Here is an 18,692-nt window from a genome sequence, read left to right on the forward strand (position 1 = left end):
GTCTACTCAAGCTCATGTCTTTTTAACTGATTTTGGAGTGTACTTTTTAATTCTGATTCACCTTGCCTTTGAATGTGAGGAAATTAGTGCTGAGCAGAATTACTTTAATTTCATTTAGTTATTTTTTTGTGAGCCAACGCGCCGTTTCTCTAGAGAGAAACCAAATCATTCGCTAGAGAAGTCAAGAGCTATGTAGGAGGCCGGGGTGAATGGAGTTGTAGGTTTCATTAAGCAAATATTCAACGTAGTTCACCGCAGAAATGTGGTAATTAACTACAATGACCATAATCCATTTCACCTGTTCTTACCGGCTCAGGTCAGAGACGCGTACACTTTTACGCCTACTATACGTTAGGTTAGATGCACACAGACCGCATGAGAGAGGAATGTGCACAACGTCGAGGTTGATAGAGGCTGTTTGTGAAAGTAGGCCTTATCTACTTTGAAGAACTAGTAAAATGATTTCGTCAGACAGCTCTGCAGCATACTTTGGCAAACTAGCCTAGCTAAATAGGATGACTAAAGACAGTACAATATAGTATTGCAGAGATTTGAAATGGTATCATCTGTTATTTCCTCCAGTGGATAAACATTGTATCTCACTGGAGAGTGCTAGTCCCCTCACCCAGCTGGTACTCACCAGTCACATACATTTACATGCCATTAGAAGCCTTCATGGATCTGGTGCATCTGCGCTCAGCTGCTGTCTGCCATGTGAGCTGTAATCATTGTGTTATTTAACCTAAGATCAAGGTGGAGACAATTTAAACCTGAGATCAAGGTAAAATATAATCCAATAAGATTCTTCAATAAAGAATGGAATTTTCCCTGTGATGGATAATATGGCTGCTGAGTACATTGGTGTGGAATTGATTTGTCCAGGGTCTCCTTACTCAACATAAACACGGTAACTCCAGACTTTGATTTTTTATTATCTTTCATAAACTAACATGATATCAGGAGAACATTCCATATACAGGCACAGATTGGCATATACATCAAAAAGGTGTCCTATATGTTTGTGTGACCAGTCATGGCAGGATGAAACAACATGATCTGAACAGATACAGCCAGATATGCCCATTTGGTGATACAGTAGTGAAAGAAAATATATAATTACTTATTTCAATACAATTCTGTGCATATATTCTCCCTTCTAAACAGTTTATAATTGTCAAAAATACTTGTCATAAGTGCCTCAGAAAAATATGGACAGATAGTGATTGAAATAGGCCCAAGTGATCTTTTAAGGCAATATAGTTTTAAAAAGTGTGATATTTTAATACAGTCAGGATTATGTTTTGTCATTGAACATTAGAGAAGATACATCATTCCTGTCAAGTTTCTTGGGAAAGTAAATACAGAGGTTTTTTTTCATCCAAAAATAAAACAGACCATCTGTAGTGTGTGATCAATCCACTGAAGCCATTTTTAGGACTGTCTCATGTGTTTGTGAAGATTTTAAACTGAAACATCAAAGGAAATAAATGATCTCCAGAATCTGTCATAACGGTCATTTTCTTCATCATTTCATCATCATCAACATAATCCATTGCTTTGTCATCTTCTCACACTGAATTCCATTCTGAAAAACTTGCTTTTGTCTGTTCTTGATGTCTCCCACTCACGTATCACACAGTTCACAAGCGTTGAAGTGACTGTTGACACTGGGCTGAGACAGATCTTGTGGGCCTCCTAGCCCAGGATAACCCCTCATCCTGTCCCTGTTATAGTCAACCTTCACATGCCAGTACCTCCTAGCATGTCACGGACCTCTCTTTCCATCAATCAATCAATCACTGAAGTTACTATGGTAACACAAAGCTCTCAACGGTGTCTGCATCATTCAGCCAACATTCTCTTTTTCACAACTCATCTAAAGTTACTAAACAGTTTTAACTTCCAAGGTCATTTGACCTGACAGAAAAACAGAGGCGAAAAGTAAGTAAGGCCCGGCCTTGTGCAATATCTATGGTAATTATGATAAATGTTGAACCATGTTGAACAATGCTGATATCTAGGGTATTGTGCTACTTGTAACAACAAAAAAAATAGACACTGCTGATATCCATATTGTGCTATGTTACCCAGACTATGCTGTGATACCCATATAAAATAATAACTTTGTTTTGGGGTCTCTTCTGGGAAACATGATGTGCTGCTCCCATGCTTTGGACTTTCCATTGCAGATCCAAAGTCTGTCCCGTTTCTAAATATCTCTGCCCCTACAATTTGGTGCCTTTGTTGAGGGAGTATTTCATAAAACGTCATCCATTTAGATACAGCGTTACAAATGGCAACATTGTAACATGCATAATAATGCTACTTTCAACTTGAACTTTAAACCTTTAATCATAATTGTTACAGAGAGATCATGTGCGATATCTCAGACATTTCAGAGGTGAACACATGTTTGTGTGGTAATGGCAGTTTTACAATCGAAAATAAACTTCAATGGCCGCTCAGGGTAGATTCCTCTGCTTTAATGGTTGACAAAATGGAAACATCTGATCCTAAATTGGGATCCATGTTTGATTGACACAGATATTATGGGGTGTCACATTGCCCGTCATCCATCTTCCAGAAAGGTATCTGTGGCCTTGTTGTACAACACCTCGGATGGAGGGGGTTACATTTACCCCTATGTCTGGGGAGAACGGGGCGGAACAGGGCTGGTACTGGAGTCAGGGGTTAGTTTTAAGGCATTACATTAGGGACTTGTTTGGGCATGTGGTGCCCCCGTTGGTCTCTACAGGTCATCACTCTCCACCAGGCCTCCCGGCTGCAGGGGGCTGGAGTCGGGGAAGAAGGCTGCCTTCACGTCCAGTCCTCTCTCTGTCAGCGCTGCATAGCGACTCGTCGACGGACGCACCTTCTTAGGCTTGGGAGTGTTGGGCTGCTGCCACTGAGCTGAGGAGAGGAAAGAGGGGGAAGGAGTATATATTGATATAGATTTTTTTGCAGTTTACATTTGGTCCTGTGTGTTTGTCTGGGGGACTTACTGTGGACGTCAAGTCGTGCAGTGCTGGACACAATGCCAGCCTCGTTCTTGGCAGACACGGTGTACCAGCCAGCGTCCTCCTTCATTGCTGGTTGGATGATCATACACAGATAGCCACAGTTGTCCTGGTGCATGCTGGGAAAAAAATTATTCAACACACCCTTAGGACCGAGTTTCACCGAATGTTGTCAGATCATCAATATCTTTATCTTTAAGCATCTCCAGTTTAGAGAGGCTGCTTACCAATGATATTGGTATTCTATTGGATTTATGTAATACAAGCCATAGACGGTGAGTGGTAGTGCTGTCTTACCTTATCCTGTCTGTGTTGTGCGTGAAAGACTCATTCTCTTTCTTCCAAAAGATCTGTGGGTAGGGAACAGCCGACACACGGCACTCCAGACGCACCGGGTAACCCTCGGCAACACCAGTGTTCTGTAGCTTCTCGATGAACGAAGGGGCCTTGTGCATCTCTTTGGCTGGAGACGAGAGAGACGAAGGTTAATCATATCAAACTATGATGCATTGTGATTAGTACTACATTATTTGAATCAACAACTAAAAGTAGACAAAGTGTCTTTTATATCTGAGAAGACATCTGAAATATTGTGACAATGTTTCAATGCTGTTCATCTGTCTATGCCTATACACATATGTACTGTATGGGTGTCTACCTGCTACAATGAGTTCCAGGTTGAAGGAGTTCTGTCCAGCGCGGTTGCTGGCAATGCAGGTGTAGATGCCTGCATCACGGCTGGACACGGGCTCGATGACCAGCGAGTGGACGCCATTCTCCCTCACCAGCATCTTGTGGGCGGAGTCAGGACGGATGGTCTGACCATTCAGCTGCCAGATCAGGTCTGGTGTGGGCAAGCCACTCACCTAAAGGGGGAACACAACAAACACTCAATAACTCATTCATCACATTGTGTTTATTTATACAATGTAATGTTTTGAATCTGGAGCTGGAGCATGACAGTGTTTATTTGCAGGGTAAATGTGCTGGTATTTATTTGCATTGTGAGTACGGTATTATGGTGTGTCTCTGTCTGCAGTGTGAGATCAACAGTGTTTTATTGTCGTTTGTCTGGAGTCTCCCGGTCGCATGCATGTTTTCTCATGGGAACTGCCTGGCCTGTGAAAGGACCTGCCTCTCTTTTCAGCACCCGCTGCATGCCAGAGAAACCCTACACCTGCCCCTCCTTCAGTTGTGCACGGTAGAGCCCACCTATGTGTGCGTGTTTGTGTATGTGCATGTGTATGTATCCGGCCTTGAGTTTATTAAGTGCTAGAAGTAGAATTAAGTCATTTGTTGTTGAACATTCATGTAGTACACTTCCTGTAGTCCATTTTGGGCATGGAAAGTTTGAAAACTACAAATAATTTGGAAGTAAATATCATTGATGACTCACTCTATTTTTTGTATAAAAAGAGAGTCTTGTTATAGCGTGTGAATTCCGTGTATGGTGCTGTTAGGTTTTATTATAGTTTTGTAACAGTTTTCTAATTGTCTGACTGCCGCAGGCTGCAGAGGAACGATTGGTGACCGAGGGAGAAACAGAGAAAAGGGAAGGCACAGAGAAAACAGAGGGAGGGAGAAATAATGGCAGAAAGAGTGAGAGAGAATCCTCTTAATCCTAGCAAAATGACACTAGCATTTCCTCTCCTCACTCGCTCTGAGACATTCATCATGGAAGAGGAGATGAAATATATAGCTGCAATTATTTCTTCTCCAGTATATGGAATGCATAGGGAGGATGCCTTTCTCAGGCCCACAGACACTCCTCATCACTGACACAGAGAGAATTTGAGGGTGGATCTGCACTCCTTTCCTCCGATTTACTATGTGCTCAACACCAGGGTTCATTTTGGAAAGTTGGAATGTTCCTTTTTTGAATTCTTAATCTGTAATGCTTCCATTAATTAAAAGCCTCACACTCTTCCCTAACCAACAGGCCAACAATGGTAGAATCCTAAAGGTGTAGCTGTAGTTTGAGGTCAAGAAGGGCTGTGTTCAGGGTCCGTGGTCTCACCTTGCAGTCCATCCGGCAGAGCCTACCCTCCTGGACGATGAGGTCACCAGGCGCCTGCAGGAAGTGGGGGCGGAAGTGACGCTCCTGGATGTTCTCGTTCTCATCACCACTGTCTCTGGACCGAGACCTAGGTCTGAGGCGAGAGAGGGGGGAAGAGAGGGAGAGAAGAAAAGAGGGAAGATAAAGGGTAAAAAGGAGAGAGATGAGGGAGGGAGGCACTGATGGATATATTAAAAAGCTTCACTCAGGCAGACCGGATATGAAAGCCTTATCTGCGAGTGGATCATATCAGGTTATTGGACTGTTGTGTGTGTGTTTGACAGTTAATATATTTGGGAGAGATATTTTATTGAAAAATCATTGCACAGATCAAGAACCAACAGGTGTTTCCACCCACCCACACTACACTATTCAACGAATATAAAAACGTCAACACAAAAAGTTTGATTTAATACTCTAATATCAACATAAGTGTACTGTAAACCCTGTATATGCCCATAACTCTTTTAATAGTTTATAATAGCGGTATCTTAGGACGGATGTTCATACACCTGGTGTATTGACCACTTATTGTGAATGAGTGTGAGTCTGTACTTGCACAGTACTGATGCATTAAGGCAGTCCAGAAGCAAATAATAGCCAGCAAGAACCCTGCCAACACATTTCTAAAGCCCATTATTAATTATGAATAATAGCCAACAGTGTTCGTTTGTCCTTCTTCTCCCTGTGTTTGTCAGGCAAAATGACTGACAGCCATTGTGCCTGTCAGTCATTGTGGCCTTACCTGCGGATGTGTCCAGGTGCAGAGCGCTGGCTCCTCCCCCTCTGGTTCACTGCCTGGACCATCATCCTTCCAGTACAGCTCACCCTCCCCTGAGAGAGAGAGAGAGGTTATCTCCTCCCTGCTACCACAAAAATACTTCCACCCTGCTAACATACAGCAGGTAAACACAAGTATTTCCCATGACTGTGCCTCAAAACCAAATGTCTACCTGAACCACCACTCCACTCTGGACTTGAACAGCCTTTAAGACCAGGTCTGCCCACCTTCGTCTGGACCCTAAAGGGCACCACCCTCAACCGCAGCCCCAACACCTCACACAGGAGCAACAGCTCAACAGACACCCCGCCCAGACTAGCGAGACACCCCGCCCAGACCACCTGGACACCCCGCCCAGACCAGCGGCAAATTTGGTAGAGCAGACCTAACTCACTCTATTAAATTAGAACAAGAAAATGTTACATTTGGCTATTCAAAAGGAAATGATTTCAACAGAGAAAAATGTCCTCCTGTGTGCTACCTATAACCCTCCACTAGAATCCCCATACTTTAATGAAGACAGCTTCTCCATCCTATAGGGGGAAATGAATCATTTCCAGAACCTAACACCCTCAGCCCACGGGGACAAACACCTACCTGGGGGTGACAGTATTCCCTCCCCCATATGCCCCCCTAGGCACAACTACGACAACATAACCAACAAAGACAGGCCACAACTCCTGCAGCTCTGTCACACACTGGGTATGTACATAGTCAATGGAAGGCTTCGAGGGGACTCCTACGGTAGGTACACCTATAGCTCATCTCGTGGCAGTAGTACTGTAGACTACTTTTTCACGAACCTTAACCCAGAGTCTCTCAGAGCGTTCAGTCAGCCCACTGACACCCCTATCAGATCACAGCAAAATCACTGTCCACTTGAACAGAGCAATACTCAATAATGAGGCATCAAAGCCAAAGAAACAGGATAATATTACGAAATGCTATAGATGGAAGGAAAGTAGTGTGGAAACCTACCAAATACAATTAGGCAACAACAAATTCAATCCCTTTTGGACAACTTCCTGGAGAAAACATTTCACTGTAATAGTGAAGGTGTAAACTTGGAAGCAAAAAACCTAAAGAGTATATTTGACATCTCAGCTTCCCTATCAAATCTAAAAATGTCAAACAGAAAACCGAAGAAAAGTAACAAGGACAAATGGTTTGATGAAGAATGCAAAAACCTAAGAAAGAAATTGAGAAACCTATCCAACCAAAAAGTGACCCAGAAAATCTGAGCCTACGCCGTCTCTAAGGTGAATCACTAAAACTATATAGAAATACACTAAGGAAAAAGAAGGAACGGTACGTCAGAAATAAGCTCAATGTAATTGAAGAATCCATAGACTCTAACAACACTAAACAAACAACAACACGGAGAGCTATCTATCCAAAATGGAGATGTATGGATAAACCACTTCTCCAATCTTTTTGGCTCTATAACAAAGAGCAAACAGCAAAAACACTACCGGTCCAAAATTTTAGAACACCTACTCATTCAAGGGTTTTATCTTTATTTGGACTATTTTCTACGTTTTAGAATAATAGTGAAGACATCAAAGCTTTGAAATGACACAAATGGAATCATGTAGTAAGTGTTAAACAAGTCTAAATATATTTTATATTTGCGATTCTTCAAATAGCCACCCTTTGCCTTGATGACAGCTTTGCACACTCTTGGCAAACACCAAATTGAGACAAATAGATTCTGCAAACATATCCTCTGTGTACAACGGAAAACACCAAATAATGCATACAGAGCAGAATGAAGCCGATACCCGCTAATGATCAAAATCCAGAAAAGAGCCGTTAAATTCTACAACCACCGAAAAGGAAGCAATTCCCAAACCTTCCATAAGAAAGCCATCACCTACAGAGAGATTAACCTGGAGAAGAGTCCCCTAAGCAAGCTGGTCCTGGGGCTCTGTTCACAACACAAACAGAGCCCCAGGACAGCAACAGAATTAGACCCAACCAAATCATGAGAAACCAAAAAGATAATTACTTGACACACTGGAAAGAACAAAAAAAAACAGAGCAAACTAGAATGCTATTTGGCTCTAAACAGAGTACACAGTGGCAGAATACCTGACCACTGGTACTGACCCAAACTTAAGGAAAGCTTGACTATGTACAGACTCTGTGAGCATAGCCTTGCTATTGAGAAAGGCCGCCGTAGGCAGACATGGCTCTCAAGAGAAGACAGGCTATATGTACACTGACCACAAAATTAGATGGAAACTGAGCTGCACTTCCTAACCTCCTGCCAAATTTAAGACCATATTAGAGAAACATATTTCCCTCATTACACAGATCCACAAAGAATTCGAAAACAAACACAATTTTGATAAACTCCCATATCTATTGGGTGAAATTCCACAGTGTGTCATCACAGCAAGATTTGTGACCTGTTGCCACAAGAAAAGTGCAACCAGTGAAAAACAAACACCATTTTAAATACAACCCATATTTATGTTTATTTATTTTCCCTTTTGTACTTTAACTATATGCACATATGACATTTGAAATGTCTTTACACTCACAAAAGTTCCAAAAGAATAATGTTTACTGATAATTTTAGTTTATTTCACTTTTGTTTATTATCTACTTCACTTGCTTTGGCAATGTTTCCCATGCCAATAGAGCCTTTGAATTGAATTAATTGAGAGAGGGAGCGAGAGGGCCCAGCTGGCTGGAGACCATTTTCTTCTCCGCGGCTCCATTATTATGGAACTAATGACTGCTAACAGTACCAGCACCACTGACTGGTCCTGATAATGTGTGTTCATAGATACAGTATGTCCCCTGTGTACAGCAGTTTGGTGTGAATGTGTGTGCAGGGTTTTCTATATGGGGTATGAGTCAGTCAGGTCCTGTGTGTGTTGGGTGTTCTCACCTCAGGGTTACCAGCCATAATGGTGTAGTTGCCGTCATCGTCCAATGAGGCGGCGGTGGTGTGGAGGTTGCAGGTCCCGTCAGCGTCACGACTGATCCTGTAGTGTTCACTCCTCTTAGAGATCTGCTTCCCATCCTTAAACCAGTAGATCTATAGTGGACAGGATAGACACAACACAGAGTTACACAATGACCTGCTTCCCATCCTTAAACCCGTAGATCTATAGTGGACAGGGACAACACAGAGTTACACAATGACCTATAGGAGCAGAGAGAAAAGAGTATATTATTATATTATACTGCAATCCCCCCTCTATCGGCCCTCTCTTTTTCTCTCTCTTCCGTTCATCTGATGCCTGTCATCACCCAGTCATGACAGAAGCCCTATGAGCTAGGGATAGGCAGTGGTGGACTCAGATGTTAGTACACCAAGCCTGGCCCTTATAGCAAATCACTGTACATGTACCTCAACCTACTACTAACAACACTACACATCCTCAACTCCCAATTCACAGAACAATACTGTATGTTGGTACATAAAAAATGTACACCATATAACAATACACCCTGAATAAAGTGACAGTAATATTGACATTAAGAACGGCTGATCAGTGTGACCTCTGACCTTTGGCTTGGGGTCTCCAATGACCTTGCAGGAGAAGGTGACGGGCATGCCCTCGAACACCTTGTAGTGTTTGAGCTTGCTGTCGAAGAAGGGCACCACCCCGGTGCCGGTGGCATCCTCGTCATGCTGCACATCGTCGTCAGACTCCTCCACTGGAGAGCGCTCCAGACGGAACTCGATCTCACTGATCAGGCGCTGCTCAAAGCTGGACACCTTGTACTCCTGCAGAGCACACAGAGAGGAAGCAGGGTTAATGCTGGGTGATGGAGCTCAAAGAGCATCAACACAACTACAGGAAGAGACGGAAATCAGAGGAACTGGATCACAGAAAGAACTGATGAACAAGAAGCACACTCCGCCACAAGCATTTTGTGTCACTCATGCATGAATTCATTGATTTATTCATTCTTTCATTCATTCAAGCACAACAATTCATTTTTCTCACATATACCCAGTTTCTCCCTATTCCCTCTCAACTATATCTCTATTCCTCCCCTCTTTCTATCTATTCCTCCTTCAGTCTCACCATCCTGGCTCGGGCTGTCGAGGCAGAAGCAACATCTGGAGAGTAGTGTGAATTGACTGACAGATAATTACATGCCCAAGACACAGCTGCAGGAGTCTCTCTCTCTCTCTTCGTCTCTCTCTCTCTCTCCCGCCCTTAAATGCTTGTTATTGTTTTCTCAGTTTTCGTTCACTCGCTCATGCACGTACACAAACAAGAGATATATAGGACATGTGACACGTAACACACACACACACACACACACACACACACACACAGCAACAGGTTCATCTCATAGTTATAATGACAGTGAACCATGTTCATATTAGTATCTTATGTCAGGGTGGTGTTGGGAACAAACTCATGCATGCTCCGAATATTTGATTAACATATCAAAAGTGACCAATTAACAAACACTAAATTAATCAACATGTACATTAAAGTCCCAGTGCATTTGAATTTCTTGTTTTATTTACATTTCCACACTGAGGTTGGAATAATACTGTTTTAGTTAAGAAATAGACCAATAAGAAATAGGGTTCCAAACCTCTTCCAATAACAGCTAGTTTTCAGTCTTTACCAAGAAGCTATTTTTGTTTCTATTTGAATTCATTTTGTACAATGTTAATAGAAAATCACAATAAGGTACTGAATTGTTCCCCAGAAATAACTTGATATTTAGATGTTTTTAAACGCTGCGTTGGACCTTTAAAAGTGCTAGACATGTACAGTGACAAAGCCTTGGACATGCTTACTCGCTTTTTCATGAAGAGCATTGGTCAGTAATTGGGTACAGTCAGCACTGGCTGAAGACTACAGCTGGTCAAAAGCTCTGTAACCACCACAACGACCATACCAGAACCATGAATGAACCTGCTTAATCAGCTTTTTGTCAAATGTATGTACACTACTTTTCGAAAGTTTGGGGTCACTTCGAAATGTCCTTGTTTTTGAAAGAAAAGCACAATTTTTTGTCCATTAAAATAACATCAAATGGATCCGAAATACAGTGTAGACATTTAATGTTGTAAGTGACTATTGTAGCATGAAACAGCAGATTTTTTAGTGGAAAATCTACATAGGCATACAGAGGCCCATTATCAGCAACCAATCAATTAGTCTTTTAAAATGACAATCTTGGATTAGCTAACAAACGTGCCAATGGAACACAGGAGTGATGGTTGCTGATAATGGGCCTATGTAGATATTCCATTTAAAAAAATTGTCATTTACAACATTAACAATGTTTACACTATTTCTGATCAATTTTATGTTGTTTTAATGGACAAAGAGCTTGCTTTTCTTTCAAAAACAAGGACATTTCTAAGTGACCCCAAACTTTTGAGCAAAAATAAGTTATCCTTATCAGTTCATTCCCAGGTTTCAAGGTCGGATCCTGCTACAGTCAGAGGGTGTGTGAACACATCTAATATCATTATTATCAGTGTGGCTTTGTTGAACGGCTTAAGATTGGGGAGTGACCACACACAGTGAGTCAGAAAACGAGCGAAGAGAAGGAAGGAGAGAAAGAGGCTTGAATAACCTTTTGAGGGACAGATTCTATGTCAGAGGAACTGGAATCCTGTGAAGAGAAAAGAACAGAGGTGTGGTCTCTGTGTTACTGTATGATGTCATGTCCTGAGGTCCAACCGCACACCAAAACATGTGTATAATTACCTGCATTCACACTAAAGAGTTTAACAGCACGATCAGTCTTATACAATATATTAACATTATGACTGTAACCACCATTTCCACAAAACACACACATTTCCATATAATTTGCTCTGAATTGGAACGTGCAATTGTGGCTTTTATTCTCAGGTAAACTCACAGCCCCAGGCAGAGTGGTGGCCAGACAAATCTATCAGACAGGGAACCAGGTTCAGTCCCATGGGCCTCCAGGCAGCCAGAGCCCAACATCACTACAGGATAGCAGCCTAGAACAGCCTGACCTAAAGACCACCGCCACTGTCTGCAGCTATGAGAGGACAAACCCGGTGCAGCTCACTTCTAGAGTCTGTGTACTTTGCAGTGAGGATTGGCTTTAGTCAATGAAACAAATCTGTGTGTGTCAAATCTGTACTGAGGTTTTGTGTTTAGTAAATCTTTAAGACTAAATTTGTAAGTTAATATTTCCAGTTATAGCCTATATTTTATACTTCATCACATTGGTGTGTGACTGCAAACTATGACTGAATGTGTAGCTGAATATGGGCCATACACATGCAATAATACAGTGAGCTAAGGTGTAGCACACAGATGGTCTTCCTTGGCGTGCCTGCAGTAGCAGCAGCGTACCTGTGTAACTGGCTCCTCATCCTGCTGCTGTGTGTTTAGTACTGTGGCTGCGTTGTCTGCCCCCAGCAGCCTGCGAGCCATCTTCTCCTCATATGTTAACCTCTGAAAGCACCGATTAATGGGTCAGCTGGGGTTAGTGTGTCAGTCGCAACAGCAACACACACTCATTACAAATATTAAGACATGGTCTTCTGGAGATAAATGGTTGTTAATGAAACTATTAACACTATGAAATGGATGACATGGAGAAAAAAAATGTTGGACTCAAAAAAGCTGCTTGTCTGTGGTCATATCTGTAGTATAGTTATGCTATGTAGTATGTATGTCTGTGGTCATATCTGTAGTATAGTTATGCTATGTAGTATGTATGTCTGTGGTATAGTTATGCTATGTAGTATGTATGTCTGTGATCATATCTGCAGTATAGTTACGCTATGTAGTATGTATGTCTGTGGTCATATCTGTGGTATAGTTACACTATGTAGTATGTATGTCTGTAGTATAGGTATGCTATGTAGTATGTATGTCTGTAGTATAGTTACACTATGTAGTATGTATGTCTGTAGTATAGTTATGCTATGTAGTATGTATGTCTGTGATCATATCTGTAGTATAGTTACGGTATGTAGTATGTATGCCTGTGGTCATATCTGTGGTATAGTTACACTATGTAGTATGTATGTCTGTAGTATAGTTATGCTATGTAGTATGTATGTCTGTGATCATATCTGTAGTATAGTTACGCTATGTAGTATGTATGTCTGTGGTCATATCTGTGGTATTGTTACACTATGTAGTATGTATGTCTGTAGTATAGTTACGCTATGTAGTATGTATGTCTGTGGTCATATCTGTAGTATAGTTACACTATGTAGTATGTATGTCTGTGATCATATCTGTAGTATAGTTATGCTATGTAGTATGTATGTCTGTGATCATATCTGTAGTATAGTTACGGTATGTAGTATGTATGTCTGTAGTATAGGTATGCTATGTAGTATGTATGTCTGTAGTATAGTTACACTATGTAGTATGTATGTCTGTGGTATAGTTATGCTATGTAGTATGTATGTCTGTGATCATATCTGCAGTATAGTTACGGTATGTAGTATGTATGCCTGTGGTCATATCTGTGGTATAGTTACACTATGTAGTATGTATGTCTGTAGTATAGTTATGCTATGTAGTATGTATGTCTGTGATCATATCTGTAGTATAGTTACGCTATGTAGTATGTATGTCTGTGGTCATATCTGTGGTATTGTTACACTATGTAGTATGTATGTCTGTAGTATAGTTACGCTATGTAGTATGTATGTCTGTGGTCATATCTGTAGTATAGTTACGCTATGTAGTATGTATGTCTGTGATCATATCTGTAGTATAGTTATGCTATGTAGTATGTATGTCTGTGATCATATCTGTAGTATAGTTACGGTATGTAGTATGTATGTCCGTGGTCATATCTGTGGTATAGTTACACTATGTAGTATGTATGTCTGTGGTATAGTTACGCTATGTAGTATGTATGTCTGTGGTCATATCTGTAGTATAGTTACACTATGTAGTATGTATGTCTGTGATCATATCTGTAGTATAGTTATGCTATGTAGTATGTATGTCTGTGATCATATCTGTAGTATAGTTATGCTATGTAGTATGTATGTCTGTGGTATAGTTATGCTATGTAGTATGTATGTCTGTGATCATATCTGTAGTATAGTTACACTATGTAGTATGTATGTCTGTAGTATAGTTACGCTATGTAGTATGTATGTCTGTGGTCATATCTGTAGTATAGTTACGCTATGTAGTATGTATGTCTGTGATCATATCTGTAGTATAGTTATGCTATGTAGTATGTATGTCTGTGATCATATCTGTAGTATAGTTACGGTATGTAGTATGTATGTCCGTGGTCATATCTGTGGTATAGTTACACTATGTAGTATGTATGTCTGTGGTATAGTTACGCTATGTAGTATGTATGTCTGTGGTCATATCTGTAGTATAGTTACACTATGTAGTATGTATGTCTGTGATCATATCTGTAGTATAGTTATGCTATGTAGTATGTATGTCTGTGATCATATCTGTAGTATAGTTACGGTATGTAGTATGTATGTCTGTGATCATATCTGTAGTATAGTTACGGTATGTAGTATGTATGTCTGTGGTATAGTTACGCTATGTAGTATGTATGTCTGTGGTCATATCTGTAGTATAGTTACACTATGTAGTATGTATGTCTGTGATCATATCTGTGGCATAGTTACGCTATGTAGTATGATTGAATGGTTGGAAATGAAATAGGATTGACATTTGACTTGATGGAGTGATTGTATTAATGAATGTTACAAAACAGCTTCATTCCCTAGTTACCTACAAACACACAGTCATCTACAGTGTTGTGAAGGCAATCAGTAACACACACACACACACCTGTTGTCCGTTGCTCATGCGCTCCTCCTTGAATCGTAGCTTCCTCTCCAGGTCCTGAATGACAGCATCCTTGGTTCCCTGGATGTCAGAGTCTGAGGCCAGGCGTGGGGTTCCTCTGGACTGCATCCGGGGAAAAGCACTGCTGACAGAACACAACAGACCAGGAGATTAGAACATGGCATCCCAGACCTTTAAACCCACTTCACTCAATAGCGGCTGCTGTGTCGTTCTACAGTAGATCATGATATATCATCTGTTGTTTGTGTGTGTGTTGGACTGACTGTGATTTATTAGAAGCTGTGATAGTCAGAATAAGCCCCTTCTCCTTCTCCTCTCTCTCTCTCTCTCTCTCTCTCTCTCTCTCTCTCTGTCCAACTCAAGCATTCTACACAGGGTCCTCTTATCTCTCTCCCCTGCTGCAGGAATGCCATGGTGAGGGGGAAAAACAGACAGAGGAAAGGACTTGATGATAAGGGGGGCGGGGGGGGGGGGGGGGGGTGGAGAGTGTGTTTGACAGCAGAGTATAGTGGATGCTTTCTCCAGCCAGCCAGGCATCATCAGACAAATCAGAGTCAGGATTATCTACACAACACCAGATCTCTATCAGTTAACTAAACATAAACATGACCAAGCTCACTCTGGGTGCATAGTCAGGACTGGCCTGAGATGGTGGGGCTTTTTTGACTTGAGAAATATGATTGAATTTTGGAAAATTCCCAAAAGGTGCCATCTAGAACCCAAAAAGGGTTCTTCAGTTGTCCCCATAGGAGAACCCTTGAAGAACCCATTTTGGTTCCAGGTAGAACCCTTTTGGGTTCCATGTAAAACAATTTCCACAGAGGGTCCTACATGGAACCCAAAATACTTCTACCTGGAACCAAAAAGGGTTCTCCTATGGGAACACCTTCAGTACCCTTTGGGAGTGCAGCAGTGTGAGTTGAAATCTCAGCTATGCATAAACCCTTCAAATATCTGTTTCTTTGACTTTGTCACTCCCTTCGCACAAGTCATTGTGTATATTTTCCATATGGGCAAAACATTCTAACACACACACACGTACACACACACCCCTCAGGAGACGGTGCTCTCTGAGCTGAGGTTGAGTGTAATAGCCCTGGTCTCTGTGCTGTAAACATGCTGTATAAGAATGTAAACACGTCATCTTCCATCTAGCAGCAGACCTCCAACCTCCAGCTGCTGCTAGGCGAGGGAGAGGGAGAGCCAGCCTGGCTACAGGCTGTCACTCACTGACTGATATGCACACATTACACTCCCATTTGACTGGGGAATGAAAGGGTCTGAAAGTATAGGGTACTGCCCCACAGAGAGCCAGTGTAACTGTGCGCACAGTATGTGTATAGATACTCACATAGTCCCGTTCCCTTTAGGCAGGCCCAGGGCGTTGAAGGATGGGCTAGTGGGTGTGGCTGGAAGGACAGAGGCCAGGAAGCCAGCAGGTGATTGGGGCATGGAGGTGAAGGGGGAGGAGCTGTTGGAGTGGGCGAGGGAGTAGGGGGGAGCCGAAGAGACAGGTGGAGGAGGGGGAGGAGGGGGTGGAGGGAAGTCTTTGGCAGGGCCTGACAAGGATGAAATGTTGCTACTGAGGAAGGGAGGAGGTGGAGGTGGGAAGGAGGGAGAGGAAGGGGACTGAGATTCAATGCTGCCGCCCTTACTGAAGGGAGGCAGGACAACCCTGGTGAAGGGTTTTTGTGAGGTGGGTGGGGAGAGGGGGGAGGGCAGGCTGGAACCAGAGGACCCCGAGGACTGGGTGACATAGCCCCCCGTAGGGCCAGTCCCCCCAGGGCTCTGGGCAGCAATGAACTGCTTTGGCCGGGCGTAGTTGAAGGTGCTGGTCTGCATGGCGCTGCTCTCCAGCTCCTGGAAGGAGGGAGGAGGGGGAAGAGGAGGAGAAGGCAGAGAGGGCACTTCCGGGGGCTGCTGTGGCAGAGGCGGGACTTCCTGCTCTTGCTCCTGATGTTGGATCCAATTGGCTGCTTCCTGCTGTTCCAATATAATCTGATCCTGCAGCTGCTTCAACTGTTCTGCGTTCCTGGAAGGAAGGACACAAGGGCATCATCTACTGGACAGTGGGATCACTGTGAATGATTGTGTCAAACAGTTAAAAAAAATTCTACAAAATGGACAAAGTTCAAACAAGCTTGTCTGCTAAGTGAAAGCAGGAACACACACACACACACACACACACACACACACACACACACACACACACACACACACACACACACACACACACACAGGTAGACCAGAAGCATACCATAAAGTGTGGACCAATGGAATTCATACAGTACTTTACTAGACTCCTGTATATCCACATAATTGTGTCTGAGTCAGTAGAAATGTAGAAATGCCCAGAGAGCCAGGTAGAAGTAGTTTCCTCCCCCAGGTCACCAATCAGCACATAGGACATATACCCGCTAACACACTACATCCTCTCAACCCCACTAAAACGCTGGGCAGGATGAGTTAACACTGCTACAAGGTTTCAGGCACGTTGTAGAAATGTTACGAAAGCATTCGACTGTCATCCCTTTTCCCATGACTGACACAATACTCCGTTCCCCGCCTCTCTCTGGTTACGCAAATTACATAGACAATTGTGATTGGCAATTTAACAATCATAGAGAATGAGCATCCCAGTCATGCTGAGATATTGCTCTAAAGTTACAGGCTGTTACTGTGAGTAGTTGAAAAGCACACACAGAGTTGTGGGGATGACATCAGCACTGGACCGTCCAGGGTTCCTCGATCAGGAATTACGTTTTTTCACCAGCCTGGAATTGATAGCTTGTCAGGCCTGAGGTTAAAGGGTTCAGGGGGACCGTGGGGTGTGGTTAATTCAGCTAGCCATCCGAGCTACCATCTGTGTGTGTGTGTGTGTGTATATATGTGTGTGTGCGTTGTGTAAAGTGCTGATTAGTGGGGAGGAAACCACTGCACAGGGTGCAGGGACTGATAGCTCCAGAAAGACTTAAAAGACCAGCCTGTCGACAGCCACATCAAACAATAAAACATTTTAAAAGGAGACCGGAGTACGAAATGTGAGGAAGTTCTGCCAATGTTGTCTTCCATTATGACAAACGCTCAACAGAGTGATGACCTCTGCGGGGTCAAGGACAAGACTAGGCATGGTCATAAAATACGTGATAATAACATTGTAATAATGTAATTGATTTCGGTACAGACGGGAGAGAGACATACAAGTACTGTACTAGGGACAAGGTGTGGCAGCTCACATCTCTTAAAGGGAAATGTGATGAAACAACAAAAACAAACACGTCTCTGTCGCATCTTGTTCTCAGGCAGGGGTGAGTCCTAATGATGGAGTATTGTATTCTGTCACAGAGGTATGGCTGCATGAGGATTTCACACACTGAGCCCTCCTACACGGTCTACTCACTGTACAATCATCACTTCTGGCCCGGCCTGGTCTGGGATCAGTGGATGGGGAAACTAAGACTTTCAGGAGGTTACTGATCCTACTGATTTCCTGTAATTCTACACATTTTGCCATGGGACGTAGCGAAATTGTTGCCGTTTTAAAGTCCAAGTGTAGTCAAACTCACCTCTCAGTTTATTAGGTACACCACCCTGTTCACGAAAATGTATCGTTCCACAGACAATGAGTCACGTAGCCGTGGCTTGTTATATAAAGCAGGCAGACAGGCATTGAGGCATTCAGTTACTGTTCCATTAAATGTTAGAAATGGGCAAAATGAGTGACCTACGTTAGGTGCCAGGAGTGCCAGATCTAGTGTCTCAGAAACGGCCGTCCTCCTGGGCTTTTCACACACTACAGAGTCTAGGGTTTACCGAGAACAGTGCAACAAACAAAACACATCCAGTCAGAGGCAGTCCTGTGGGAGAAAACAGCTCATTGATGAGGTTGAAGGAGAATGAAAAGAATAATGCACAAACAGACAAATAGTGGTGTAGTACAACAGTGGTGTGCAGAACGACATCTCGGAATGCACAACTCGTTGATCCTTGTCATGGATGGGCTATTGCAGCAGACGACCACACCGGGTTCCACTCCTATCAGCTAAAAA

General features: G+C 42.7%; 1 protein-coding gene across 13 annotated transcripts in view; it reads right to left on the reverse strand.

The window, feature by feature from the left end:
- Positions 1-912: 912 nt before the first annotated feature.
- LOC139409355 (palladin-like) overlaps positions 913-18,692 on the reverse strand; it is a 104,047-nt gene continuing 86,267 nt past the window's right edge. For 2 of the 13 annotated variants that reach the window (XM_071154379.1, XM_071154377.1), the window contains 12 exons: positions 15,995-16,675; positions 14,626-14,764; positions 12,184-12,285; positions 11,426-11,464; positions 9,378-9,599; positions 8,754-8,903; positions 5,819-5,907; positions 5,035-5,167; positions 3,676-3,883; positions 3,315-3,480; positions 3,003-3,136; positions 913-2,910 (listed from right to left, as the gene is read on the reverse strand). In XM_071154379.1, the coding sequence (XP_071010480.1) occupies positions 2,750-2,910; positions 3,003-3,136; positions 3,315-3,480; positions 3,676-3,883; positions 5,035-5,167; positions 5,819-5,907; positions 8,754-8,903; positions 9,378-9,599; positions 11,426-11,464; positions 12,184-12,285; positions 14,626-14,764; positions 15,995-16,675 (2,224 nt within the window). In that variant the 3' untranslated portion in view covers positions 913-2,749. Of the gene's footprint in view, positions 2,911-3,002; positions 3,137-3,314; positions 3,481-3,675; positions 3,884-5,034; positions 5,168-5,818; positions 5,908-8,753; positions 8,904-9,377; positions 9,600-11,425; positions 11,465-12,183; positions 12,286-14,625; positions 14,768-15,994; positions 16,676-18,692 lie in introns of all 13 variants that reach the window. The other 11 variants (XM_071154378.1, XM_071154376.1, XM_071154387.1 and 8 more) reach the window with 7 other exon arrangements.

Source organism: Oncorhynchus clarkii, chromosome 5 (assembly GCF_045791955.1).
Source record: "Oncorhynchus clarkii lewisi isolate Uvic-CL-2024 chromosome 5, UVic_Ocla_1.0, whole genome shotgun sequence".
Taxonomy (NCBI): domain Eukaryota; kingdom Metazoa; phylum Chordata; class Actinopteri; order Salmoniformes; family Salmonidae; genus Oncorhynchus; species Oncorhynchus clarkii.